This window comes from Branchiostoma lanceolatum, chromosome 18 (genome assembly GCF_035083965.1).
Source record: "Branchiostoma lanceolatum isolate klBraLanc5 chromosome 18, klBraLanc5.hap2, whole genome shotgun sequence".
Taxonomy (NCBI): domain Eukaryota; kingdom Metazoa; phylum Chordata; class Leptocardii; order Amphioxiformes; family Branchiostomatidae; genus Branchiostoma; species Branchiostoma lanceolatum.
In genome coordinates this window covers 1,906,902-1,934,338 of record NC_089739.1, presented here as the reverse complement: position 1 = coordinate 1,934,338, position 27,437 = coordinate 1,906,902, and the positions used below count along the sequence as shown (strand labels likewise).

General features: G+C 43.3%; 2 protein-coding genes across 5 annotated transcripts in view; one reads left to right on the top strand and one right to left on the bottom strand.

Moving 5' to 3' along the window:
* The window catches only part of LOC136423780 (uncharacterized), an 8,014-nt gene extending 2,581 nt beyond the window's left edge, over positions 1–5,433 (bottom strand). The window contains exons 1-3 of one of the 2 annotated variants that reach the window (XM_066412070.1): positions 5,307–5,433; positions 1,352–1,662; positions 722–859 (exon numbers count right to left, since the gene is read on the bottom strand). In XM_066412070.1, the coding sequence (XP_066268167.1) occupies positions 722–859; positions 1,352–1,630 (417 nt within the window). In that variant the 5' untranslated portion in view covers positions 1,631–1,662; positions 5,307–5,433. Of the gene's footprint in view, positions 1–721; positions 860–1,351; positions 1,663–2,110; positions 2,247–5,306 lie in introns of those variants that run through there. The other variant, XM_066412069.1, reaches the window with a different exon arrangement.
* Positions 2,507–27,437, top strand: LOC136423779 (tudor domain-containing protein 7B-like). Of its 3 annotated transcripts, none has more exons than XM_066412068.1 (26): positions 2,507–2,806; positions 4,740–4,865; positions 5,909–6,014; positions 6,614–6,731; positions 7,704–8,033; positions 8,666–8,789; positions 9,139–9,283; positions 10,158–10,258; positions 10,988–11,178; positions 11,671–11,804; positions 12,348–12,546; positions 12,924–13,012; positions 13,405–13,516; positions 14,332–14,469; positions 14,961–15,118; positions 16,870–17,021; positions 19,044–19,144; positions 19,694–19,852; positions 20,267–20,371; positions 20,920–21,023; positions 21,733–21,847; positions 22,347–22,535; positions 23,793–23,953; positions 24,582–24,718; positions 25,374–25,744; positions 26,231–27,437. In XM_066412068.1, the coding sequence occupies exons 2-26, from the start codon at positions 4,775–4,777 to the stop codon at positions 26,921–26,923; spliced, it is 4,323 nt and encodes a 1,440-aa protein (XP_066268165.1). In that variant the 5' UTR covers positions 2,507–2,806; positions 4,740–4,774; the 3' UTR covers positions 26,924–27,437. The 3 variants fall into 3 exon arrangements, with proteins under 3 accessions (XP_066268165.1, XP_066268163.1, XP_066268164.1); XM_066412066.1 differs by having other exon boundaries at positions 9,127–9,283; XM_066412067.1 differs by having other exon boundaries at positions 9,127–9,283; positions 12,348–12,552; positions 12,930–13,012.

Below are 27,437 nucleotides of genomic sequence, written 5' to 3'. Positions count from 1 at the left end.
TATCTGCCACCTTGAAAAAAAAAATATCTTCAAGTAGTAGTACAGAGATTTCCAAAGCAACATTGCCCAGCTGTATAGATAATATCTGTATACTAGTAGATGGGTACATAATCAAGTACAATATACAACAGGTCACATATGCATCCTACATGCAATTGGTAATTATGACCTTTGACTATAACTTACCACATGCACAGTAGCAGCTTTCTTGGCCACCTCTATCTGGTACATGCGGACCCACACACATGTACAGTGACTATAACTTACCACATGTACAGTGACTATAACCTACCACATGCACAGTGGCTATAACTTGCCACATGCACAGTGGCTGCCTTCTTGGCCACCTCTATCTGGTACAGTATATATATATACATATATAAGAACCCACACACATGTACAGTGACTATAACTTACCACATGTACAGTGACTATAACTTACCACATGCACAGGGGTTCATCTTAATCAGGAAAGAGGGGCGCTGCACCCTCTTGTTTCAGCCCAGCACCCCCTTGTTGAATTCAGCTTTTAGCTTAATATCCAGCATACAGCCTTCACTCAGCAATGGATTCTTCCATAAATACATAGAATTCGCTCCCTTGCCTGTGTGTGCTCCCCCTTATTCTACTTTTGTAGAAAAACCCCTGCATGCACATGGACCATAACTTACCACATGTACAGTGACTATAACTTACCACATGTACAGTGACTATAACTTACCACATGCACAGTGGCTGCCTTCTTGGCCACCTCTATCTGGTACATGCGGACCCACTCCCACCCCAGGCTGAACACAGACAGAACCAGGAGGGACACGGCTCCGGTCCGGTACCAGCTCTGCACATGGAAAGGCTCCACCTGCACGGAGGAAAACAATGAAAGGGAAAAATAGGAAGTGATCTTGATCCAGTTCTAGCTATAGCTGGATATAACCAAGGATATCATATACTGGCCTTGATATAACTTACTGAGGGGCTAATCCTCCACTGGTTCTGAAAGTTAAGGCAGATGCTATATAATAAACAAATAAATGTACAGTATTCACAGGTCCATTTTACTGGGGATATTTCACTTGCTCTTTTCTACAAGCACAATGAGCCGCCCTAATGACTCGGAACTCACATGGCCTCTGTAATGTAAATCAGTATATTGTATTAGGACATGAGTTTTATATGCCATTGCTGTATCACTATCAATTAATTTTCAACTTTTCAAAGGAAAATTTTCCCAACTACTCACTGTAGCCGTTTGCTAACACAATTTGTGTTGCACATATTTAGAATCGTTCTATACCTACCAAAAGCAATAGCTAATAAGCTAAATCAGAGTCTCAAAAGATTTAAGTCCCACCTCTGGGTTCTTTTTCGGTCTTCCCCTCTTGGGCTTCCTCTTCGTAACGAACACTTGCAGCTTCTTGATCAGACTCATGGTTAGGACTAAGAACACAGCCGACACGTAACCTACGACACAGATCTGTACATTTTCGTTCTCTGAGAAAGACTGCAGCTGTTTTGTCGTTTGTTGGCGGAGGGAGTTCCAGAGCTCCTGTCTGTCTGGCAATAAGGTGAGGAAGTCCAGAGTGAGGATGGAGAGGAGGGCTTCTTGTGCTGGGACTCCGTTTGGTGACATCAGGCCTGCGATTCTGGTGGCTCCAAAGATCGCTGTGGAAAAGAACAACACAGAAATGAGGGTTATAAGTTTTAATATCTTCTACCAAAATATATTAATACAGTCAAAACTGCCCAAGACGACCACAACCGATATTATAAAAATCTGGTCTATGTGGACAGGTGGTCACTATAGTATAACGTTAGACAGGATTCTTCATGCTTGTGTCAATGGGAAAATGAAAGTGGAAAAGCAAAAAGTGGTCATATTGGCCAGGTGATCCTAACCTTATGTAGAGGATGGCTGATTATCCTAAAAATACACGGAACGACTTGTAACTACAGTCGTTCCCTATCAAACTGTTTTTAAAAAAAGATGTTGTTTTTAACATCGCCCCCCTCCCCCATAATCGTTACACTGTACTGTGTACACACACATCCTCACAATGCCAGCCTTCCCAATACACTCCCACTAAGAATTTCGAGTTAAACAAATCATCACCTGCTAGTAAGACAGCCGGAACGACCGCAAAACACTGACAACACCCCCGAGAACTGAACAAGCCAGCTTTCTGTACCGACTTCACATTTTTCCTTCCCGCCGCCATTTTTAAAAATGAAAACACTCGCGGGGCGTGCCGGGTAATATCTAAGCAGATGCAAGGTGGGGCTTTATTACTCGAATGTTTGCGGTAATTTGTTCATTTTTGTTGTGATCCACGGCTGTCTAGAATGGAAAGATAGAAAAAAAGCAAAATTGACAATCTCAAAATAATGGTAGCGAAAAAAAACAGGCAAAAATGTCGCAAAAATCTCTCGTTACACTGGAGGAACCCAACATCTGCTTTGATCTTGAATGCCGGGAGGCTGCGCAGAAGCGGTGCGCAGTGGTTTCGCGCCATCTGTAAATGACTCTCCTTTAGGGACAGACGTCTACAGAGAGGCATGGCTGTCTGACAGGCCCGACTTTTACCTGAAAATCACGTCTTTCTCAAGGGTTTTCCTCAGTTATTATTACCTGTATCTACCAAGGACATTCCAAGGACTTAGAGGACTGGAAGACAGCGGGATTGGCTGCGTAGTTTTGGCTAAAGCCGCGACAGACGAACTTCGTCTCAAGTGACAAACTCTCCTTCTCAGGACCACACCGCTTTCTACCAGAGAAAGCAACAGGATTTCTCCTTCTTCTGTCGTCCCGGTAAGTTTAGGAAACGGTTATGGTACTCTGTCAATCTGTTGTTAGTCGGAGGAGGTGACAGGTTTCTCGTGTTTCAGGAAACCGTGACTTTACATCTGGTTCTTGTTGTGGAATTTTGAAGGCAAGGACTGGGGCACGGGACAAACCGTTGTTGATCTGTGAAAGGCCGTGTTGATAAAATTTAAATGTCAAAAAACTCACGAAAACGACAATTTCTCCTGTGATTTACCCTCTTTTAGTTTTCTAATAGTGTTTTAACAGTTTGGATAAGTTACCAACGTTCTTGAAAAGTCATTTTATACTTGTAATAAACTGGATGTAATGCATCCTACCTGACTGAAGACTCTACTCTACTCTACTCTACTCTTGTGAGAAAAAAGTTAATGTTGTATTTCTTCAAATTTACCCTCAAAACTGACCATAATTTGTAGGATTGTAAGGCCCCAGATCTTATTTTGACATAAGTATATGTTGTTTCTGTGTATTTGTTTGTTTATTTGACCGACTAAATTATACCTGAGTTTCTTTTCTGATTATGGAACAAAAAATACTTGTTGAAACCAGTTTTGTTGTTGACCACTGCTGTTGTTATTGTTTGCACAACAATGGACTGTCCCTCAGCAAACACAATGAACTCAGTGGGAAAACTCTGGGGGGAGTCTTGTGTGATGATTTTCACACATATGTGAGCTGGGATTATGGGATTTTAATCAGGGTTCACAGTTGATTTCAATTTAAAGAACAAGGTTGAAGAAAGCTGAAAGTGTCATTATTGTGCCTGTACCTTGGCATGAAGTTTCTCATTACATTTACTGTAAATCTTGACATTTTTGCAGTGACTTTATATTCGTGGATCACAGCCAACTTACTATGCATTGGCATCGTCATCCGTTTACAATATTTGACTACAGGGTTATTGTGAACTCTGCATTTACAGTACCTAAAATTCAATCAAACTTTGATTCAAATGCTTGGCCTCACCAACATATCTTCAACGTGTTGTAACAGGCAGCATATTAGCGTAAGGAACGCCCGGGGGTCACGTGGTGGGAGCACGTGACACGGGCGCGTCCTGACGTCAGCCTGACCACGCCCCGTCGCGCTCGCGTAGCCCCGCCTTCCGAAAAAGTTATAAAGATCGTTGTAAGACGTCTGTAAGAAAGCATTAGAGCAGAGATCATCCCGCTGTCATCTTGTATCACTTCCGGTTAGAGTAGTACCATTTGTCATCCTCCACTTCTGTTCAGGTATTTGTATCTCCTTAGTAACGTCCTACGTTCTGTAACTTAGTTCCTTGCATTCATTGTATGATCGACAACAGTATCTTGAATAAAGCATCACATCAAACTGTAAACTGAACCCGAGTCTTGGCAATATTTGGTGAGAGCTTCGTGTGGTGAGAGCACATAGTATAGTTATAGACACGCCTTAGTGTGGTGAGAGCACATCGTAACGTAAGACTTATAGACCAGATCCTACCCAAAAGACCATCTGTCACAGTGTGATCATGGCAAAGTGCGGCAGCTAACAAATTTGAAATTGTTGAAATAATTTGGCTTGGCATAATTCACTACAACCAACCAAAGAGTAATACATGTCTAACCTTCGTTGAACAACGTACAATTCTGGACCTGGAATATATTGTTTAACCCAGTGACAACAATAAGTTCACAATATGAGCAGGATTTGCATGTAAAGAGACATTGTGTCACTGTGTGAAATATGTTACACAAAGGGACATGACAAGTTGGGGACCAAAGGCATATCTACATATGAAAGAATGTGTAAAGCTTGACCTACTTTTGATAGACCTATCATGCATTGACTGAAATTATAATGGCTTGGATGCCAGACTGTTGCTGGAAACTAGCAGAATAGGATGTGAAAACTGTGTTGACCAACTTGACCTAACATTTCTTCTGCTTTACCCCAGGTCATCGTAGGTAGCTGTTGGCTACCCGGGCCAGAATGGACGAGAAACGGGCCAAAAATGTTGTGGCCATGCTGCGGGCCGTTTTGCAGAGCTCCAAGGAGGGGGTCCTGGCCAGCAGGGTTCAAGGTTCGGACAATAATGTTTTCTTTATTGGAGTTTTTGAATGATGACATAATAAGGGGGCCTGAAGCCTACAAAGTTTGAGTAGAGCCACACCTCGAGCATGTAAAAGAACACCACGCTTGTAGAAAAAGTAGGGGTCCTTCAGTCAAATAAATCTGTCTGGATATGCAGCTTGTACTGGTGTGTTACGCCTTGAGGCGGTTTACTGGGTGTACAAAAAAAAAAGAAGCCTCAAACATCGAACCTCTGCACACAGAAGAACACACTTATCGCGAAGAGTAGGGGCATGTAGGTGTGTGTTGTAGCTAAAAACATGACCAGTACTGTAGTGAAGCCACAGCAGTATCAACAAGTATAGTAACAGGTATGAACAATTTTGACCCATACTTTTGCCTAACTGGAAGCAGGTTAATACTTTGTAATAGGTAGGACTAGTGTACGCACCTTTTGAACCAAACGGTTTCTGCAAAATCTTCAGTCCTCTGCCATTTTTGATTTAGACTAAGAACTGGTTGAACATAGTACAGTAAATTTCTTTACATTTGCTTTTGCAACACCGTAATTATGGCTGTGAAAATTAAGAATTCATGGCTCAAAAATAGTAGCAAAAAAAGTACAGAAGAAATTGTGGTTCCTCAAAGGTATGAATTAATTGTTTGTCTTGGAGAAGTGACTGCAAAACCTGCAAACTTAACAATGCCTTGAATATTGTAAGATCAACAGTATCAAGCCCTTTGAGACTGGGGTGAGTGGGGTGTAATTTGTGTGTCCTTTGAATGATAACATCTTTGAAAACATCTCACTGAACAGGATTTTGAAGGCCATTCTTTGTGGTCTCCCAGCAAATACTGTAATTCACTTAATCTTCACGGTAGCAGAATTTCACGGTGTAAGAATTAACATTAAAATCTAACATGATAAGTTCTTCTAGCTTCTTCTCTCTTAATTAAACACATGGCAAAACACATACACATGCGTAAAGTGATATACATAATGATATATTAAAACCTGAAATGCTGAATTATTTTTCCTGAAACCATCCACAGGAGAGTACCGGGGTATCACAGGAGAGTTCCTCCCTTACAAACAGCTTGGGTTCCACTCGCTGGACGCTTACATGCAGAGCATTCCTGATGTGGCAAGGATTGCAAGGTAAGCAGGCCAAGTCACTGGAGAATCCACATAGCACACAGATTTATTTTCTTTCTTTTATTTGCAAGCACACCAGGTTACTTTATTTATTTATTCGTTTGACTGTGTACACGGTACATCAGCCAAGGTTGCCCGACTAGCGGTAGTTATTATAGGGGGCTAACCTTGCTGCACAATAGTAATACGTAATACAATAGTTTACAATATTACTTACATTAGTTAACCAGGTTACTGCAGTTACAAAATTACTTATGTGTCCACTTGTTCATCCTTTACCTTAGGCCACACTGATTTGTTTTCTTTCTATGTTTTCTTTGATTTAAAGAAACGTAAGATCTCCAGCTTTTACTTCCCATCCATGAGGACTTCCCTAACCGAACCTCAGTATTTATTAAGCCCGTCTAATGTCTTTTGTTAGTGCACCCCCCTTAGTTAAATACCTGAGTCATTAGTGAGAAAATACATGTACTTGCCTTTCCCAAGGGCACAACACTGGGGCCTGCTATAGATTCAAACCTTGAGCTTCTAAGCCCAACAACTCTAACCACAATATCACGTTTATTTATCTATTTATGACGGTGATAATTATGTTTTTACAGGAACAGAGAAGGCGAGGTTGTTTACCACGCTGTGGCTGATGCCAGCACGCTGCACATACAGAGGCTCAAGGCTGGAGAGAAGTCCAACAAGAGGAGGAAACCCAGCAAAGGCTTCAAGGTTGGGAGAAAATTGAGTGTTTGCGGTGGATTTGGTTTAAACATTTGGGGGATAGGATTGCTGAAGACAGAGTCGCTAACCAATGCACTCCACATCTAATGTATGGTTCTGAATCTGTATCTGCATAGCCGGTATAACCACCCTTCGGTGTAACACACCAGCTTCTGTATCTGTATAGCTGGTACATGTATAACCACCCTTTGGTGTAACACACCAGCTTCTGTATCTGCATAGCTGGCATAACCACCCTTTGGTGTAACACACCAGCTTCTGTATCTGTATAGCTGGCATAACCACCCTTCGGTGTAACACACCAGCTTCTGTATCTGTATACATGTAGCTGGTATAACCACCCTTTGGTGTAACACACCAGCTTCTGTATCTGCATAGCTGGCATAACCACCCTCCGGCGTAACACACCAGCTTCTGTATCTGTATAGCTGGTATAACCACCCTTCGGTGTAACACACCAGCTTCTGTATCTGTATAGCTGGTATAACCACCCTTTGGTGTAACACACCAGCTTCTGTATCTGTATAGCTGGTATAACCACCCTTTGGTGTAACACACCAGCTTCTGTATCTGTATAGCCGGTATAACCACCCTTTGGTGTAACACACCAGCTTCTGTATCTGTATAGCCGGTATAACCACCCTTTGGTGTAACACACCAGCTTCTGTATCTGTATAACCGGTATAACCACCCTTTGGTGTAACACACCAGCTTCTGTATCTGTATAACCGGTATAACCACCCTTTGGTGTAACACACCAGCTTCTGTATCTGTATAGCTGGTATAACCACCCTTTGGTGTAACACACCAGCTTTGCAGGCACGCTGCGCGCAGCAGCTGGTTATATTATACTGAACGACCTGTCACACCTAACCTTTGCACAGTGTTAGGAATAGTGATTCAAAGTTTAAATAGAGAGGTCTTTCTAACTAACTGTGTTTATCTTTTTCCTGCTTACAGTACAACCTCCAGAGAAGACCAGCCCAAACACACAACCGTTTCAGCAGAAAGCCGCCCAGTCCTCACTTCCCAAGGTTCCACCCGAGCCCCAAAACCTTCGGCGGACGGCCCTCCTACTTTAACAGACCTCAACCAATCACATCCTTCGTTACGTCCTACCTCAACCGACCACAGCCAATCAGATCGTCTGTACCATCCTTTGTCAACAGGCCACAGCCAATCAGGTCTTCTGTACCATCCTATGTCAGCAGGCCTCAGCAAAGCGGGTCTTCTTTTACAAGACCTGCCTCTGTACCCCAACCAAGCAAGCCTGCCATTGGACACCAGCAGGTTTGTCTGTAATGTGATACTTTTCGATGGGACAAAAATACAGGGACTTTTGTGAAATTAGCCTCCATCATCGTTTTCACCAGATGATCATTTTTGCATCATTTTTTGCTGTGGACAACTTTAGTTCTATCCAGGGACATTCATACATTTCTGTTAGGACATGAACAGTTTCACAAATGGTCAGAGAAACTTTACCAAGATGCATAAAAACAATGCGAATGGCTGTATTTCTTCTATTTTCATTTAAAATTTACCCCTCCAAATGTGAGATCCACCTTTAGAGTGTTAGAAATTCAAGAATTGGTAGGGGTGCACTCTTACACTTTGTAGAATATTGTGGTGATGTTTTGTAAATGTGACATACCCAAATATTTTCTCCTCATGTCCCTCAGATAGGACACTAAATGGAGGTCCCGTGTTTGAGGAGAGCCACACCTCGAGAATGTTAAAGAACCCACCGCACTTATCGAAAAGAGTAGGGGTCCTTCCAGGTGTGAGTGGTTCAAAACCTACGGTTCTATGACCGCACATGGTTTCGCCCTTAGCAATAGGCCTATGGCTAGTTGGGCCACCCGGGCATGTACATGCTTAACCAATAAATAAATGAAAATTTTCTCCTCTCAAATTTGTAGGGCGAAAGGAAGAGCAGTGTTGATGTCCCACCGAGGTTCCAGAGACAGAATGAACAGACACAGAACACTGCTAACAACACGCCACTGTCTACTGCTACAAGTGCTCAAGCAGTCAGCTCCACAAGTAAGGCCTCTTTGTCAAGTTCTTTGCTTTTGTATAATGTTTTTCCTTTTTCAAAACATGCTCTATAGATTTATATTTGTATCATCACTTTATTGCAGGGCTAAAATTTGTTTTTGGGAAAGTGTGCACTGGTGCACTTAATCTAAAATTTAAGTGCATAGGAAAAATTTTTGGTCACATAAAATTAATAAAAGTAGAATGTCAGCAAAACTTAATTACATATCTTGCCTCTCTCCAGAACTTCAATCTGAAATAATTGAAAATCTTAAGAAGTAAGACAACAAGGCTTTATTCGTCTTTTCTGATCCTTACATTTCTGTGTTCTTTTATATAACAGGTCCTGTTTTAGCCCTAGGGATTTACAGAAGTCTTCTGAGCCAGTACTGCCAGAAATTCTCCTTACCCCCACCCCAGTACGTCACAACCCTGGAATTGGTGCCAGGTCGGGAGAATCGATTCATTGGTCAAGTCACAGTCAACGACATGGTTTTCAGGTTTGTTAAATGTTTGTTTGTATCGCATACCCAGTAAACCGCCTCATGGTGTAACACACCAGGTTTGTACTGAAGAGTAAAAGCTGCATATCCGGACAGATTTATTTGATCCACTCAAACTGGGAAGGACTCCTTTTTTTTTTTATAAGTGTGGTGGGTTCTGCCCATGGCTTCAATTTAACATCCTATCCAAGGGACACCCCTAACTGAAACTAGGTACTCATTTTTACCTCAGTGAAGTGAGGAGATTGGTGTTGACTGTCGTTCTTTTAAGAAGCAAACAGTGCATAATCAGTGTAAAGTACATACATTTGCATGTTTTCATGATATTTACTTTATGCCTCTCAAATAACCACATTTTTTATAAATCCAGGTGCCAGGTTCCAAACCAGCTGCTGTGTTTACTATGACATCAAGGGTGTCTTGAACACCTGAATACCTGTGCATACATATACCTTTGGGATTACTGATGTTGCATTACTTAAAGTTAAATGTTAAAGTCCTTCCCGCCCCGAAGGTGCATAAGGAGGCGCCCATCTCCGGTTCCACAGCCCTTGGGCCACACACAACTTTCTGCAAGTCTCTACAGCAGGATGCTAGTCCACTGGTAGCGCAGTGTGTGTTTAACTGCCATACTCTTTCCCAAATGCTGAGTGCTAAGCAGAGAAAGCAGTATGTACCATTTTAAGAGTCTTTGGTATGACCCGGCCGGGGTTCGAACTAACGACCTACCTGTGCAAGGCGAACACTCTACCCACTCGGCCATTGAACCTGTTGCATTAGTAAATCTCCCTTAACTCACTGTTTGTTTCTTGATGTGGTGGCCTTAGGTTACTTCATGAGAGTTAATGTGAAAACTTACATACTTTTTCAGATGCCCCGAGTCTGAAGGAACGACCTTGAAAAAGGATGCGATGATGGCCGCGGCAAAGATGGCGCTGGAACACTTTGGTGTCACTGTGCAGTTGAACAAAGGTATGTGTATTAATCAACATGTATGGCAACATTCTACTTACATACCTTAACTCTGTACCTTAGGCCACACCAATTTAGTTTCTTGGTTAACAGATTTTTATTTTCCCAAAAAAAATGTTTTAGAAAAAAAAAATCATGGCCCAGCCTTCTATTTTCATGATTTTTTTTTTCTGAATTTTTCTTTTCTTTTTGGAAAATAGAAATCCGTTAACCAAGAAATTAAATTGGTGTGGCCGAAACGTTTAGGTTCAAGTCCCAAAAAAAACTTCATGTCAGGAACGACTCTAGACTTGCTAAAAAGTATCTCTTTGCATCAAATCAACTACTGTAAATGTTTGCGGTGGTTTTATGTTCATTGTTTTCGCGGTAAGCTCTTCGCCGCAAACTTAAAACACGGCAAACATTTTTTGCCCTCCTACCCCCTTTTATTGAGATTTACCACATTTGTGGACGGATTGACATAACAGGTGACTATCACCTTTTCAAGATCTCATTCCAGACCAGAATGTAAGGTTTGGACCATCGCACACCCGGGCATGCCCCTACTCTTTTTCAAAAGGTGTGGTGGGTTCTTTAATGTGCGGGGTGTGTGGCTCTCCTACCCCCTTGTCTACTGTTGTCTTAAATGCAAACTTAAGTACACTCCATTTTCTCCCTACCGCGAAATTAAAACCACTCGAACGGCATTTACAGTATATTTATTTCACCGTTTGTTATGTACTCACACAGTGCCAGAGACCACAAAGCTACCAGTGCAAGAGACACAGACAACTGCCCGACCTGTTCCTCTGTCAGAGACCAAAAAGCCATCCTGTGAGGTGACACAGAGTGAGCCGAAGAAGACCCAACCCGTTCCAGCTCCTCCCAAGGCTCTGCCCAGGACCAAGGGCGAAGAGGAACTGGCCAAGATGATCAAACAGGTAGGAGATGCACATTTCTTACGCTACAATTTATTCTCTTTGTTTTCCAATAAACTCAGAAATAGTTTGAAATGAAAGTCTGTACGTTGACAAATTGAAAGCCTGTGTTTGTTTGTGTGTGTGTGTGCGTGCGTGCATGTATGTGTGTGTGAGTGTGTACTATGTGTGTACAATGTATCTGTGTGTGTGTGCGTGTACTTGGTGTGTACAGTGTATCTGTGTGTACATTGTATGTGCATGTATGTGTGTGTGTATGTTTATGTATGTATATCTGTGTGGGTGTGTATGTGTGGTATGTGTGCATGTGTGTATGTACATGTATGTATATTTGTGTGTACATGTGTGTGTCTGTATGTAGGTTTGTGTATGACCTATGTTAAGGGGTGAAGTCTGCCATCTTTCCATGTTTTGTTAAGTGTAATATCTATCCTCAACTGTTAAGTTCTTATCCTTGTTCGCCACCTTGTTGAACTTGTAACGTTTTTCGTTCAGCTTTTCAAGAACCGTCCCAAGGGAATCTGGGCGGCCAGACTGCCTGCAGAGTTCAAGGCCAGGTTCAAGGAGGATTTCCCAGACTACGCCAAGAACAAACTCCAGTTCTGGCCGGATGTAGTGAGGACAGACAGGTAAACAGCTTGAAAGTTCATCTGTGTTGGTTGAAATCATTCTGAAACAAGTTTTAATTGTACTTTCCAACACAAAATTGGACTGAATTTTTGACTGTACAACACCAGTCTTTGTCAAGGAATGAGCAATCCACAGCTGAGATGACGTTAGTTATGCAGATAAGACACGTTATTCGGTGAGCAGTAGATTATAAGTTGCAGAAAGTCTGTGGCACCCCTGTCTCTATTGAAGGATGCCTTTTTTTGTATTTGAAAGAACAATCAATGGTTTTCCTAGGGAAAAATTGTAAGGGGAAGCATTACGAGGGAGCGGCATTTTCTCCATTTCCACGGGGTGAAGTTTTAGAGAATTTAAAATTAAGATGGGGCAATCCAGGACCACAGCATGTTCATGGCAAAAGATATGAAAACCGGAAGTCCTGCTTTTTTAAAAGTTTGATTGCTTTGTATGCACAATTTTTCTCAACGACCAAATGATCCTTGTGAACGTACAGTTGCCCACCTCTAGTCCGAAAGATAACACTATCTGATCTTTCTCCACAGTTACAATGGTCCAGTCATTTACTTCCCAGTGGAAGAAACAGCAGAAGAAACAACAACAAGAGAAGAGCACCCCAAACCCCAGCAGAATCTAAACGGAAACCATCCGCCTAAAACAGACAACAATGAATTCCTGGCGAAGATGATGAACAAGTTTCAGCACACAAAAACCATGAGCATTACTATCGAAGGAAGCGGCAAGGTAGAACTTTTATATTAGATAATTCCTTTTACTAAAAAGTTTTGGGTTCTCCCCAAGAATTTAGTATAGGGCTTTGTGTAGAACCCTGACAAAAGACTGTGGATGCTGCCTGAAATGTTTGACTGTTTACAAAATGAATCTATTTGTACGAGTAGCCTTTGTTTTCAGTCATCACTATATTCACTCCCCTCAGGCTCTTTTTTCATTTTGAACTTTGAGTTAAGATTTTTTTTTGTTCTAGTTCAGAGAACCAGCAAATCAGATCCTTGTCATCTTGCAAAGTTTTTTCGACAGAGACAGTGATGCATATCTGTAAGACCTTCATGAATTTTGATGGACCTATTTTTCTTCCCTTTCCCTAATTTTTCTTTCTACAGGAAGACGAAGAGGAGGAAACAGAGCAGCTGAGTTCTCTGAAGTCTGTCGTTTCCGTGGTCGTCCGCCCAGCTGAACTGCCTTCTGTGGGGTAAGAATTTGTTACGGTGACTTCACCTCAAGGGAGTGAAGTAGGGGTTCATTGGCTCGGTTGAGGGGTAGTCAATGAGCCAAATGTAAATTTCCGATTTTGTCCTAACTTGCTAAGTGTCCTGGGGACTTGATTTAAAGTATTGTTTTTCACTTGTCTGCGAGTGTGTACATGTATCTCTCTCTGTTGGAACTAGAGTCAAACCTAGATTAACAACCACTGAAATGACTGAGGAAAATGGTTGCTGAAGACAGGTGGTTGCTTGGGACAGGGTGGGGCTAACTTTGTAAAAATGGATGGGGCTGTTTTAACGTAGCTTGTGATGGGAGGTAGTTGCCTGTGCCAGGTGACTGGTCGGCCAGATTTGACTGTATTTCTGAACTATTTTGCAGGACGAAGCTACAAGTGTTTGTGTCCCACTTTGAGAGTCCGGACTGTTTCTACGTTCACTCTAAAGACTGTGCCGTCGACGACATACAGAGAGTCATGACTGAACTGTACAAGGTAAGGACATACCTACTTATTTTATTGCTTCTTTCTCTTTCTTTCTCTTACAGGGTCAGAAACACTGGGTGCATATGCTCTTTTGTGCTGTCAAAATTTGAGCTGTGCACCTAATTTTTGCTATCTGTCTTTTTCCTTTCCATTTCGTCAATATTTCTCTTATATCCTTTGACATTTGCTGGTTATAACAGAGTTGCTGTAGTTGTTTAGCACCAGGATTATTTCAGAGAATGGCTAGGCTGGACATGGAGTGAAACATTAAGAAAAACAGAAAACTGAGTTTGGAAAAACTAGTTGTCCAATCTTCTGTGGTGCCCCAATGGTCAAATAGTTAGACTAAGAGAAAGACTAGATGATGCAAAGTTAAGATTTTGTGTCTGTTGTTATTTTGCAGGATGCATGGTTGTATCCTCCCTCCAGTCCCTCCCTGCTGTGCTGCACAGTACGCGCAGGACAACAACATTCACTCCTTTCTTCTTTCTTTCTCTAACAGGGCTTTAAGATTTTAGTTATCTTATATCAGAGAATGCACGGGCATGACACTGTGTGAAACATTAAGGAAAACAGAAAACCAACAAGGGCAGAAAAAACTGGTTGCCAGATCTTCTGTGATGCCCCTATGGTCAAATAGTTAGACTAAGGGCTAGATGAGATAAGAGCTAATATTTTGTGTATGTGTTATTTTGCAGGATACGTGGGTTTCTCCTCCTTCCAGTTACAGCCCAACGAAGCATCTGAAATTTGGTACAGGGATTCGTGTAACTGTAAGATTTGGGAAAGGAGAAGATTTTTTAAATGTTTTGATTATTTTGCAGGATGAGTGGGTGTCTTCCCCCTCCAGTTACAGTCTGGGTACCTGCTGTGCTGCACAGTTCACTCAGGACGATAGCTGGTGCCGTGCAGTTCTCACCCAGCCGCCAGGGGGAGCTGTTGAGCAGGGGGAGGATTGCTGTGTAGGTGGAAACCATCCAATGTCTTCCTTTCTTTTCTCTTTTCTCATATCTTAAAATCTCAAAATTCCTTTATATCCTGTCTTACTCTTTCTTTCTTTCTTGCTCTTTCTCTTTGTCTCTTTCTTTCTCTCTTTCCTTAGAATCTAGAAATATCATTTAGCCATTTAAACTTTACAAGCAAGGTTGGTATTCCTTTTGTACTCTCTGTCCAGTGGTTAGTCATTCTACCTTTAGATCTAGAGGTTTAGAGTTTGAATTCTAGCTGTTATAGCTCACCTGACATGCACGCTACTGGAAAGGGTTGCAGTCCTTAGAACGGGACGTTAAACCTGGGTCCAATATTCATTGTGATTGTCGAATACAGCTGGGAAAAACATTTCCCTGGTTCAATGAACGTGTCACAACTTTACATAGTGTTTGTCAGGACTAGTGGAAGAATTTTGTTGTGAGCCAAACTGGATTGAGTTCACTTTCCTTTCCCCTTTCTCCAGTTTGTCCAGTATGTAGACTTTGGGAACAGTGAGTTTGTTGGGAAGAAGAGGATTCAGAGATTAGTGGTGAGAGCCGTGCAACACCCGGCCCAGGCCCTCCCCTGTCAGCTGCACATGGTACAGTCCAACCAGACATGGAGTCAAGCTGCAAAAGACAGGTAATATTCACGTTTATGTCATACATATTATTTCATAAATAAAATAAATAAATACCTCGGCTGTTTATGTCATACATATTATTTCATAAATAAAATAAATAAATACCTCGGCCGTGATAATCTTCCATACAGTGTTTCTGACCGGTAAATGTATTTTACGTTATGTCATACCTGGGCTGTGATAACGGTCATTATGGGTGTTCTGGACCGGTGCTTATTTTACCTTGCTGTCTAGGCTTCAAATTCACATTGCACAGGCTTCCATGGAATGATTCTAATGCGCTTCATGTTTGATGAGTGCATTACTGTCAAAAGTTTGAATACCGGAATTGGACGTTGGAATCAACGTTGTTGTTTTTGGTCAAGGATGCAAAATTCTCAACTCTCAACTTCTTGCACATTTTGCCTTGAAATGTGTGTTTTTTCCAGCTGGGCTTTTGGTAGAAAAACACTCGGTCTTAGCTAGGCTAGTCAGTAAGGAGAAGGTTCATGCTACACATTCTTTTGACCAGGTTCCAGGACCTGACCCGTGAGGATGTGGAGCTGACCATGACAGTGACAGCTGCAGAAGGGGACAGGTGTGCAGTGCACCTGCAGCTTTAGATTAAACCCCCAACAACTTAACCCTTAGCACTCTGATATTGCCATTTGGCACCCATTTTCTATTGGTTACAGACATAGGCAGCAGGGAGAAGGTTTAAGTCATTCACAGTATCACTACTCTCTCCTCGCAGCCAAGGTCTGAATCGAGTAGCTTACAATTGATGGGCTAGATCACTGCCAACTCAAACTCATTTACTGTAGCGTGACATTTTGCTCTGTCCATCCCTGCAGGTTCCAGGAGCTGACGCGTGAGGATGTAGAGCTGACCATGTCAGTTACAGCTGCAGAAGGGGACAGCTTTAGATCAATTTCCCAACAACTCAAACTCATTTACAGTAACATAGACTCATGCTATGTCCATCCCTGCAGGTTCCAGGAGCTGACACGTGAGGATGTAGAGCTGACCATGACAGTTACAGCTGCAGAAGGGGACAGCTTTAGATCAATTTACCAACAACTCAAACTCAGTTACAGTAACATAGGCTCATGCTATGTCCATCCCTGCAGGTTTCAGGAGCTGACGCGTGAGGATGTAGAGCTGACCATGTCAGTGACAGCTACAGAAGGGGACAGGTGTGCGGTGCACCTGCAACTTAAGATTAAACCCCCAACAACTTAACCCTTAGCACTCTGATATTGCCGTTTGGCACCTCATTTTCTATTGGTTACAGACATAGGCAGCAGGGAGAAGGTTTAAGTCATTCACAGTATCACGACTCTCTCCTCGCAGCCAAGGTCTGAATCGAGTAGCTTACAATTGATGGGCTAGATCACTGCCAACTCAAACTCATTTACTGTAGCGTGACATTTTGCTATGTCCATCCCTACGTAGGTTCCAGGAGCTGACACGTGAGGATGTAGAGCTGACCATGTCAGTGATGGCTGCAGAAGGGGACAGGTGTGCGGTGCACCTGCAGCTGTAGTTCAATTTACCAACAACTCAAGCTCATTTACTGTAGCGTGACATTTTGCTCTGTCCATCCCTACGTAGGTTCCAGGAGTTGACCGGTGAAGATGTAGAGCTGACCATGTCAGTGACGGCTGCAGAAGGGGACAGGTGTGCGGTGCACCTGCAGCTTTAGATCAATTCACCAACAACTCAAGCTCAGTTACAGTAACATAAACTCATGCTATGTCCATCCCTGCAGGTTTCAGGAGCTGACCCGTGAGGATGTAGAGCTGACCATGTCAGTGACAGCTGCAGAAGGGGACAGGTGTGCAGTGCACCTGCAGCTCCCAGGTGGGGAGGACGTCGTTGATCGCTTGGTCCGAGAACAACTCCTGCCTCTGTCTCTGCCAGGTGAGTTCTTTACACTTTTACTCCAAATGCCCATCTGAAACCTCAAATGTGGAAGAAATGAAAACACAAGGAATTCCTAAAAACTTTGGTCAACCTCACATTTTGCAGGCAGGAAAAATCTTGGATTGGTAGTATGCAAAGTACAAAAGTCTAGGACTTGTGTTAGGAGCTTTTGAAAGAATAGTTGATGATTTTTTAATATTGTCTCAAAAGAGCACAGTTAGATAAGATTATACTCTTGAACATTGAGAAATTACAAACTCATATTTGCTCAATGTAAAGCACATTGAATTTAGAACTTAGAATGCCTCATTTTGATATTTTAAGTTCTGTAAAACTCCACACCGTGGAAGGGGGGAAACCCCACACCATCTCCCACTTGGTTGCTCCACCCCAGTGTTCTCGCCAGGCCTTTTCAGCATAGGGGCCCCCTATGCTGTGATCTGGACCCCCTATGCTGTGATCTGGACCCCTATGCTGTGTTTCAACCAGCATAGGGTGTTTCTTTCCGGGACAAACCTTGTGACCCTTCATAAATCTTATAAAAAGTTCATATTTGGCTTTAGAATGAGGCTGTGACAGAGGAAAATTTATCCCTCAAAATGCATGAAATAATGTCTCATAGGGTTATGAATTTACAAATTTTCCGGGAGAACATGCCAGACTCCCTACTCTGGTCACTCCACGCGTGACTTGCACCGCGTTAAGTTGGCCTTCTGTACCTGACCCCTATGCTGTGAAAAAATCCTGGTGAGAACACTGCTCCAACCCCCTTGCAATTTTTTTTCTTTTCCTGACCAATGTTTTGTTTGTTGTGTGTAGAAACCGTGCCCCTCCCAGACGAGCAGTTCCTGCAGGTGCTTGTAGTGGACTGTAACCAATGTTGTGTTTGTTGTGTGTAGAAAGCGTGCCCCTCCCAGACGAGCAGTTCCTGCAGGTGCTTGTAGTGGACTGTAACCAATGTTGTGTTTGTTGTGTGTAGAAACCGTGCCCCTCCCAGACGAGCAGTTCCTGCAGGTGCTTGTAGTGGACTGTAACCAATGTTGTGTTTGTTGTGTGTAGAAACCGTGCCCCTCCCAGACGAGCAGTTCCTGCAGGTTCTTGTAGTGGACTGTAACCAATGTTGTGTTTGTTGTGTGTAGAAACCGTGCCCCTCCCAGACGAGCAGTTCCTGCAGGTGCTTGTAGTGGACTGTAACCAATGTTGTGTTTGTTGTGTGTAGAAACCGTGCCCCTCCCAGACGAGCAGTTCCTGCAGGTTCTTGTAGTGGACTGTAACCAATGTTGTGTTTGTTGTGTGTAGAAACCGTGCCCCTCCCAGACGAGCAGTTCCTGCAGGTTCTTGTAGTGGACTGTAACCAATGTTGTGTTTGTTGTGTGTAGAAACCGTGCCCCTCCCAGACGAGCAATTCCTGCAGGTGCTTGTAGTGGACTGTAACCAATGTTGTGTTTGTTGTGTGTAGAAACCGTGCCCCTCCCAGACGAGCAGTTCCTGCAGGTGCTTGTAGTGGACTGTAACCAATGTTGTGTTTGTTGTGTGTAGAAACCGTGCCCCTCCCAGACGAGCAGTTCCTGCAGGTGCTTGTAGTGGACTGTAACCAATGTTGTGTTTGTTGTGTGTAGAAAGCGTGCCCCTCCCAGACGAGCAGTTCCTGCAGGTGCTTGTAGTGGACTGTAACCAATGTTGTGTTTGTTGTGTGTAGAAACCGTGCCCCTCCCAGACGAGCAGTTCCTGCAGGTTCTTGTAGTGGACTGTAACCAATGTTGTGTTTGTTGTGTGTAGAAACCGTGCCCCTCCCAGACGAGCAGTTCCTGCAGGTGCTTGTAGTGGACTGTAACCAATGTTGTGTTTGTTGTGTGTAGAAACCGTGCCCCTCCCAGACGAGCAGTTCCTGCAGGTTCTTGTAGTGGACTGTAACCAATGTTGTGTTTGTTGTGTGTAGAAACCGTGCCCCTCCCAGACGAGCAGTTCCTGCAGGTTCTTGTAGTGGACTGTAACCAATGTTGTGTTTGTTGTGTGTAGACACCGTGCCCCTCCCAGACGAGCAGTTCCTGCAGGTGCTTGTAGTGGACTGTAACAACACGACGGAGGTGGTCGTCAGGATCAGTGAAGAGAGCTTCCGGGTAGGGGTATTTGTTAATTTGTCAACGTTTTTAACACAACTATTAAACTTTGTTTCCTTAAATCTGTGCAAGCTGTTTAAGATTAGACTGTTTTGATCGAGTCATTTGTGTGTTTGTATTGCATAACCATCAGACTGCCTTTTGGTGTAACACACCAGTTATGTACAGTAAGTACAAGCTGTGCAAGACCGGACTGTGAGGTTTGATCCACTCACACCGGGATGAACCCCATTTTATTGATACTATGTGTGATAGGGGTCTTTAAAAATCGGGCCATCACTGCACCTGAAAAAGATCTAGAGGGTTGCAAATACAATATTGGATTGTAATTTGTATTAATTATCAATCAATATGTGGACTATTAGCATATTACCTTGTCTGGGCTTAGTCTTCTATTGAAAACTATGTCAAGACATCCCTAAATTGTCTGGTTTCCCAGTCCTATCTTTAGTCACTGATTAAAGATAGCGGATGCTGTCTGAAACGTCTCACTGTTTCAAAATGTTTACTATTTTTGGCAATAAATATGTGTATATTTTGAATTTGCAGGCAGAGCTGAAAGAGTTTGTGAGAGAAATGACGGAGTACTACAACACCAACACCAGCCCAGCTCCAGACAAAGTCCTGGAGGGGTACATCTACGCAGCGTTCGAGGCCACAGAGGGAGTCTGGTGCAGAGTACAGGCTGTGGATGTGGAGGATGACATGGTCAGAGGAAACACATTATTTTAATTTTATCGTTTTGTTAATTGATCTCTACTGAATACAATCTGGCAACTGGAATATTAAATGGCTGTGCTTGACTGGGTCCTCAAATAGGACAAAAACTACAAAAATTGATGATAAGATACATTTTTATTTTATTTTTTTGCTTAACTGCCTCAAGGCACAACACACATTTTTTCACTGTTATGTTAATCATATTGTTAAGTCAGCTTGTCTTTGATATTTTTTTCTTTATTTTCTTTGAAATCAAATGCCACAAGCCTCAGCAAGCTTGTTATGCCATTTACATGCAACAGTCACTATATGTCATTGTCTGCTTGATATCTTACTGTCACATTCTCAAGAACTTTAAATCGGCTATGGATGAAACATGTTTATATCGCTTATTCTCCGCAGGTGAAGTGTTATTTCCTAGACTTTGGTGACACAGACGTTCTGACTGTGAGCAGCCTTAGACTGCTGAATCTCCGCTTCAGCACACAGCCCGTGCAGGTCCTAAAGGTATGACGAGAGAACACTCATACACTAGTACGAAGTAGTAGTTAGTAGGATCTATTATTGGATTATACTGCTGCCGGGGTCCCTGAAAAGGGTGGGTAGCAGTCAGCTAGTCTTCACATCGTGCTTGTAAGTGGCTCTGTATGGATTGGATTGGATTTGGATTTATTGGAATTGCAACAGTGCAATACGCGTGGGACACAGGCAGCTATTGCTGATGTCGTGACCCACACACATTTGTACCGGATTTTTACACTTCGGTGGAGTGGGGAAAATCGTGTTAAGTGCCTTTTTTCCCAAAGGCACAAAATCGGTGGCAGCAGGAGATTTGAACCCGGAACCCCTTGGTTCTGAGTCGGAAATCCTGCCGTTACGCCACAGGACCCCACTCATGGAGGTCCGCACTAATGAGCCTGCACACTTTGATGTCATTCTTGACACCACACTTGATTCCCTAGTGATGGACGTCTGGAAGTAAATGTCAGAATTTTATCCAGTTGTAGAGTTTAAACTGTCTTCCTAAATTGTTGTTATTGTTTTTCTTGTTGTAGGTCCAGCTAGCCGGCCTGCAAGATTTCTCTACAGACCCAGAAGTACTGTCCAAACTCTTCGACCTCGTGGCAGGGAAAAACTGTTTCGCAGAGATCGAGGAAAGGTAAGGATAGGCTTGAACTTTCCTCCTGCAGTTTGAAGGAAACAGTTCAGACTGTCGGTAGAAATATAAAGATGCAATTTGGCAGGTTATAAGAGTACAGGATAGTTATGTTGAATGACAACAACGTCATGTAGCAGCATACTAAACTCTGCATTGCAAGAAGCGTAGATTAGCAGTTTATAATTCTTGTTGCTGTGTCATGAAAGAAGGAGCACAGTTGGCTGTACAGTGATGCTTTGAGCTGCAAAGATGATGAGACTAATTACAGTAGTTCAAATAGAGCCACTACAGAGTGTGCAGGTCTTCCTCTGATCAAAATGACAGATCAGACTCTTCCATTTTCAACCACTACATGTACATGTACGCTGGTTAGCATGCGTAGTCCAGTGGTTAGCAATCTTGCCTCTGGAACTAGAAGCCGCGAGTTCGATCCCGGCTGGGTTGCAGTCCTTAGGACGGGACTTTAAGCCGTGGTCCAATGTTCATTGCAGTTGTCGCAAAGAGCTAGGGGAATTTCCCCGGTACAATGAACCTGTAAATACTGTACATTGCGTCTGTCTTCTCTGTCACAACCAGTGGAAGATTAGCTCTACAGTGAGCTAGACCGGATCAAGATCACTTTCCTTCCCTTACTCAGTCGTCACTGTGTCTTTTTTTTTCTGGTAAATGAAACATTGATATGTTGTGCCTTTGTTATTTTTTCCTGCAGGGGCCCAGTTCCTGTGGTGACGTTTTACGACACCGGTACAGATGAGGACATTAATGTTAACGAGTTGTGTCTGAGTGTGGTGGACGCTCGGGACCTGGCACCAACTATTCCTGGGGTAAGTACAACCATCAATCTGTATGCTTGAATGGTTCGGACTTTCCCTTAATGCCAGTGCCACACTGTCAAGAACCTTCAGTTGAATTTGTTCATCAACAGATGGTGACAAAATTTCATGATGGCAAGAGGATCAAGCTGTTGTTTTTTTGTGCATGAAAATCTACTTTGTTTGAATGGGGCTGATTCCTAAAAATTTAGCAGTGATCAAGAGGGCTAGGCTAGAGGTTTTCTTGTTATGTGATGCCAGCTTTAGATAGTGTGAACATCATGCTGTATATATGATATTTTCTCAATCTGTCCTAAATTAACTTGTACATTGCTGAAAAGGTATTTGTGAAACAGCTTTTTTTAAATCCAGCAATAAAACAATATTTTACATTGTGTGGGTTGATCTTAATCAACAGAAGCAATGAAAACTTACCTGGATAGAACAAATATTTTATTGTGCTTCTGTGATTTCTTAAAAATGTTAAATAATTTTGCGTTTTCTGCCTCAGATCGGAGAGAAATTGGCGGGTAACGTCCAGTTTGTGGACAGCTCCGGGCTGATCTACTTCACATCTCCTGGTCCCGGGCTGGACAAGCTGGAGGAACTGATGGCCACCGCTGACCAGCAGACCAGCGTGACGGAGGCTGGAGTGACCAGTCCTGAGCTGGGCAAGATCTACTACTCATGGTTCAGTCAGGTAAGGATGCTGGGAGGGAGAGAGGGAGAGAGAGAGAGGGAGGGAAAGAGTGAGTGAATGAGTGAACAGCAGACCAGTGTCACTGATACAGGAGTGACCAGTCCTGAGCTGGGCAAAATCTACTACTCCTGGTTCCGTCAAGTAAGGATTGGGGGGGGGGGGGAGAAAGTGGGAGGGTGGGTGAGAGAGAGAGAGCGACAGAGAGTAAGACAGAGACAGGAAAAGAGTGAGTGAGTGATTTAAGAGTGTCCAGCCCCGAAAACCTACTATTCCTGGTTCCGTCAGGTAGGGATTGAGGGGGGGGGGAGGGTGTGTGTGTTAGAGAGAGAGAGAGAGAGAGGGAATTAGTGAGTGAATGAGTGAACAGCAGACCAGTGTCACTGATACAGGAGTGAACAGTCCTGAACTGGGCAAAATCTACTACTCATGGTTCAGCCAGGTAAGGATGGGGGGGGGGGGTAGGGGGAGAGAGAGAGAGAGACAGGGAATGAGAAAGAAAGGGAGGGAGAGAGACGGGAGGAGTGAATGAGTCAACAGCAGACAAGTGTGACGGATGGTTCAGTCAGGTAAGGATTGGGGGAGAGAGAGTGAGACAGAGTTAGGGAAATAGTGAGTGAATGAGTGACCAGCAGACCAGTGTGACGGAGGCTGGAGTGACCAGTCCTGAACTGGGCAAGATCTACTACTCCTGGTTCAGTCAGGTGAGGATTGGTTGATTGATTGATTGTCTCACTCCCACTCGCTCGCTAACTCGGTCACCCTTTTCCTGTCACACACACACGCACACACAGACACACACACACACACACACACACACACACACACAGAGACACACCCAGACACACAGACACACACACATACAGACATGCATGTACACACATACATACAGACACACGCACACAGACACACACACACAGACACTCAGGACACTCACTCTCAGGAGTGAGTGAGTGATTGAGTGAGTGAGTGAGTGAGTGAGTGAGTGAGTGAGTGAGTGAGTGAGTGAGTGAGTGAGTGAGAGTGAGTCAGTGTGAGTGAGTGAATGAGTGAGTGAGTGAGTGAGTGAGTAAGAGTGAATGAATGAATGAGAGTTGAGGAATGAGTATGTGTAAGAGAGAGAGATAGAGAGAGAGAGAAAGTGTGTGTTAGTGAGTAGGTGGATGGAACAATGTCTGAAGGTTTGATAAAACTGTTTCAAATGTAGGTTTAAAGGTTTCATAAAACTGAAGTTGAAATTTTCTTATTCTGTGTTTGCAGGACCACTGCTGGTATAGGGCGGAAGTGACCGCTCTGCTTGCAGAAGACAAGGTGTCTGTTCGCTACGTTGACTTCGGAAACTGTGAAACTGTAGAGAAGAGCTCTCTGCGCAGTCTTCAGTCCAACCCACAGCTGGCATGTCTTCCACCGCAAGCTCTGAGGTTTGTTTGTTTATTCATATTTTATAACAGATCCACAGTGGATGCCACTTAAAGACAGAAGAAAAATGTCCAGACTATGCATGATGTACAAAATGACTTATAAACTGGTGGACGCACCAACTGATAAGTATCTAGTACCAGCTCAGAAAAGAACAAGAAATACCTTCAAGTACCAGAGTTATTAACCCAGAATTGAGGTGTTGAAAGATTCATTTTTCCCTAGAACTATATATAAATAGTAGAGGGGAATGGCTTTCCTAAATCACAGGACACGTCCAAGAGGACATCCTGAACTAAAGCTACATGTAGGTAGTCATTTTCACCTGAGTCGAGTGAGTAAATAGGTGTTTAATACCTTTCCCATGGGCTAAACACTGGGTCCTGCTAGAGATTTGAACCCAGGACCTCTAGATTCTAAGTCAACTACACTAACTCCAAGTAACCTACCCTAACCACAAGGTTGTCTGTTTTTACAGGTGTCGTTTGTACAACCAGAGGGTTGGGAAATATGTGTTAAGTGCCTTTCCTTTGGGCTATACACTGGGGGCTTCTAGAGATTTTAACCCAGGACCTTTAGATTCTAAGTCAGCAACCCTAACTAACCACATGGTTGTTCTGTTTTTCATAGGTGCCGCTTGTCAGAGCTGCCACCAGAAGGTGGAGAGTGGACTCAAGTCGGAGCCAATTTCCTGACTTGTTTGTGTAAAGAAGCAGATGAAGATACAATCTGTACCATCCAACCTGTTCAGGAACCAACTATAGATGGTAGGTGGTTTCAACATTAGGGCTGTCTCCAGCTTATTTTTTTTTGTTGCCCACTCTGGGAGCCAATGTGCTGAATTTTCCTCGTTAAATTAATCATTTTAAGCTTTCGAAGATACGTTGTCATTCATTTCATGTCAAATATAGATTTTGGGACGGACAAGGATAATAAATTCCGTCCCAACAAGCAAATTTCGGGTCCTGGAGACAGCCCTGTTTCAACATGAGGCCACATCAAGTCAATGCCTTGGTCCTTAGACATGATGCATGAAAATAGCTGTAAGGAGAAAGTTGAATCTGGCAATATTGATCCAAAGTGACTAGAATAGAAATTGAAAAGTCCTGTCTTTATTACGTTATAAGAGAATATGTTTAAATTTATAGACTCCTATCAGGATCTCTACAGACAACTCCTGGCAATACTTTCGAAATTTGCATGGTGATATTTCTTATCGCAGGTGTTCTGACGGTGACCGTTCTGACCGTTGAGATGACCAGAACCAGGTCTACTTCTCAGTGTAAACTACAAAAATTATAGCTTCAAACAAATTGTCATTTGAAGGCATCTACAAAGTTTTGGTAGTTAGAAAGAACTGTGTATAAATTGCAATAACTGTCAAACATATTTGCATTTACACAAATGATTTTCCCCACACAGGTGTTCTGACTGTTGAGATGGTGTTGACAAGTGGAGACCAGGTGTGCCAGGTGAACAGGTACCTCCAGGAGCAGCCGCACCTCTTCTCACCTGCCCAGCCAGGTGCGAAGTCCGACAAACTCAACAACAACCTCGCCAAGAGCCGCCCAACATCGGTAGCGAGCGTTTCGCAGAACAGTCGCTCGTCCCGAAGTGTCAGTCCGTGTTCGTCTGTGAGCTCCGGTTCTGTGTTCGCATCACCGTGTACCAGCCCTGTTCCAACCTGCATATCTCAGAAGCCGGATGTTGTGTCTTCTACTTTTTACAACCTTCCATCTAATCAGAACTCTGCGCTAGAGGAGGACACAGCCCTTGCAGACAGAATTAGCCAGGTTAGTAGCTATCTCTTGCAGCTAGTTTTTTTTTTCCAAGAGTGAACTTTATTTTCCATTCATAATACAAACATGTATGAATCCATCCAGATAACTAAATTAATACATGTTCTAGCATTACTATTCATGTCGATAACATTCTTGAGAATTAGCATATAAATAGCATGACAGCACTTAAATAAAGCTGTTGGATAATTCTCCATTGTATGTTACACATGTGTTCTTGCAGCTAGTTTGCATTCTTGATTCATTTGGTAGTCTCAAGGAAATTCGAAATCACTTGTTCCTGCATGTTGTCAAAATAAGACAGGGCTTATTGCAAAAGCACTCTACAGCTGTTGTTTTTCTCGATACAAGCAAGAAATACAGTTAGTTTGAATGAAAGTCTTTTGTTTCTGTATTTAATCTAGATGTTCTAGCAGTCTTTGTACAGACATTGAATTTATTTGAACTAATAGGAAATCTTGTGTTTCTGTTCCCTTGCAGCTTAATGTTGTAGAAGACCAGGAAGCCATGGACATCTCCCATCCTGACAATCTCTCCTCACCCCGAGTACCTACCCTCGACCTACCTGGGAAAGGCCGGATGCTGAACATGTACATCGAGGACGCGATCGGACCGGACCATTTCGTACTGCGTCCCTTCGACAACATGGAACTGGTGGAGAAGCTCGAATCCGACATGGACGATTTTTACGAGAACAACGTGTTCCCCGCGACGGATTGCGCTCCCAAGGCTGGGGCGTTGTACGCTGCGTTTGTGGAAGACACAGACACGTGGCAGAGGGTCTGCGTGAAGGACATAGCACAGAACGGGGATGTTTCTATATGGGGGCTGGACAAGGGCGGTTACCACGTGGTGTCTCCGTCAAACTTGCGGCCTCTTGACGGCCAGTTTTGCGTCCTCCCGGCACAAGCGATGATGGGACAGCTCGGAGGTGTGGCGCCAGCGAAGGGCCCCAAGTGGGCGCCCTCGGCGGAAGAACTGTTCTGCGAGCTCGTGCAGAAGAAGGCGTTCATCGGGCTGCTACTCTCCGCGCCGCGCTACGCGGGGAGGAAGGGACACTTCCGGCAGGTTTCCCTGAAGTTGAGACTCATCGACACCTCCAACTCTGACAGGGACATTCTCATAGAGGACATTTTAGTCAGCAAAGGTCACGCCCAGGTGCTGTCCAAGTAACCATGGGAACCATAGAACAGACATTCCTCAAGTGCTGTCCAAGTAACCATGGGAACCATAGAACAAACATTCCTCAACTGCTGTTGAAGTTACCTTAGGCACCATTGAACAGACATTCCTCAAGTGCTGTCAAAGTAACCAATGGAAGCCATAACACAAACTTTACTAAGGTTTATTTACGGAGATGACAGTGTCTGAAAGATGTAAACCAGCTGTATAAGCTTGTAGTTTTTGTGTAAGTATTACTTTCTTGTTAGAATAATCAGTTGCCATGGAAACCGTAGAACATTCTTTGTGGTCAGTGAGGAAAATTATGTGTACATTCGGATCCTTGTGAAAAAGTTGATCAACGCTTTTTTATCGATGCTATTCCTTTCAACAGACACTCAATGTTTTGTGCCAAAAGTAGCATTTGAGAAGTGAAATGCTTTCATTAGAAACATCCAGAATTTCAGCCCACAAATGCCACCGACTTTTGTCCATAATATGTTGCATGTAATTACCTCTTAGTTTT

Coding starts and splice junctions, on each gene's coding strand:
- LOC136423779 (XM_066412066.1), top strand. CDS start 4,775: ATGGACGAGAAACGGGCCAAAAATGTTGTGGCCATGCTGCGGGCCGTT. Junction 10,259..10,987: donor CACTGTGCAGTTGAACAAAG/GTATGTGTATTA, acceptor GTACTCACACAG/TGCCAGAGACCACAAAGCTA. Junction 22,536..23,792: donor ACTACTCATGGTTCAGTCAG/GTAAGGATGCTG, acceptor CTGTGTTTGCAG/GACCACTGCTGGTATAGGGC.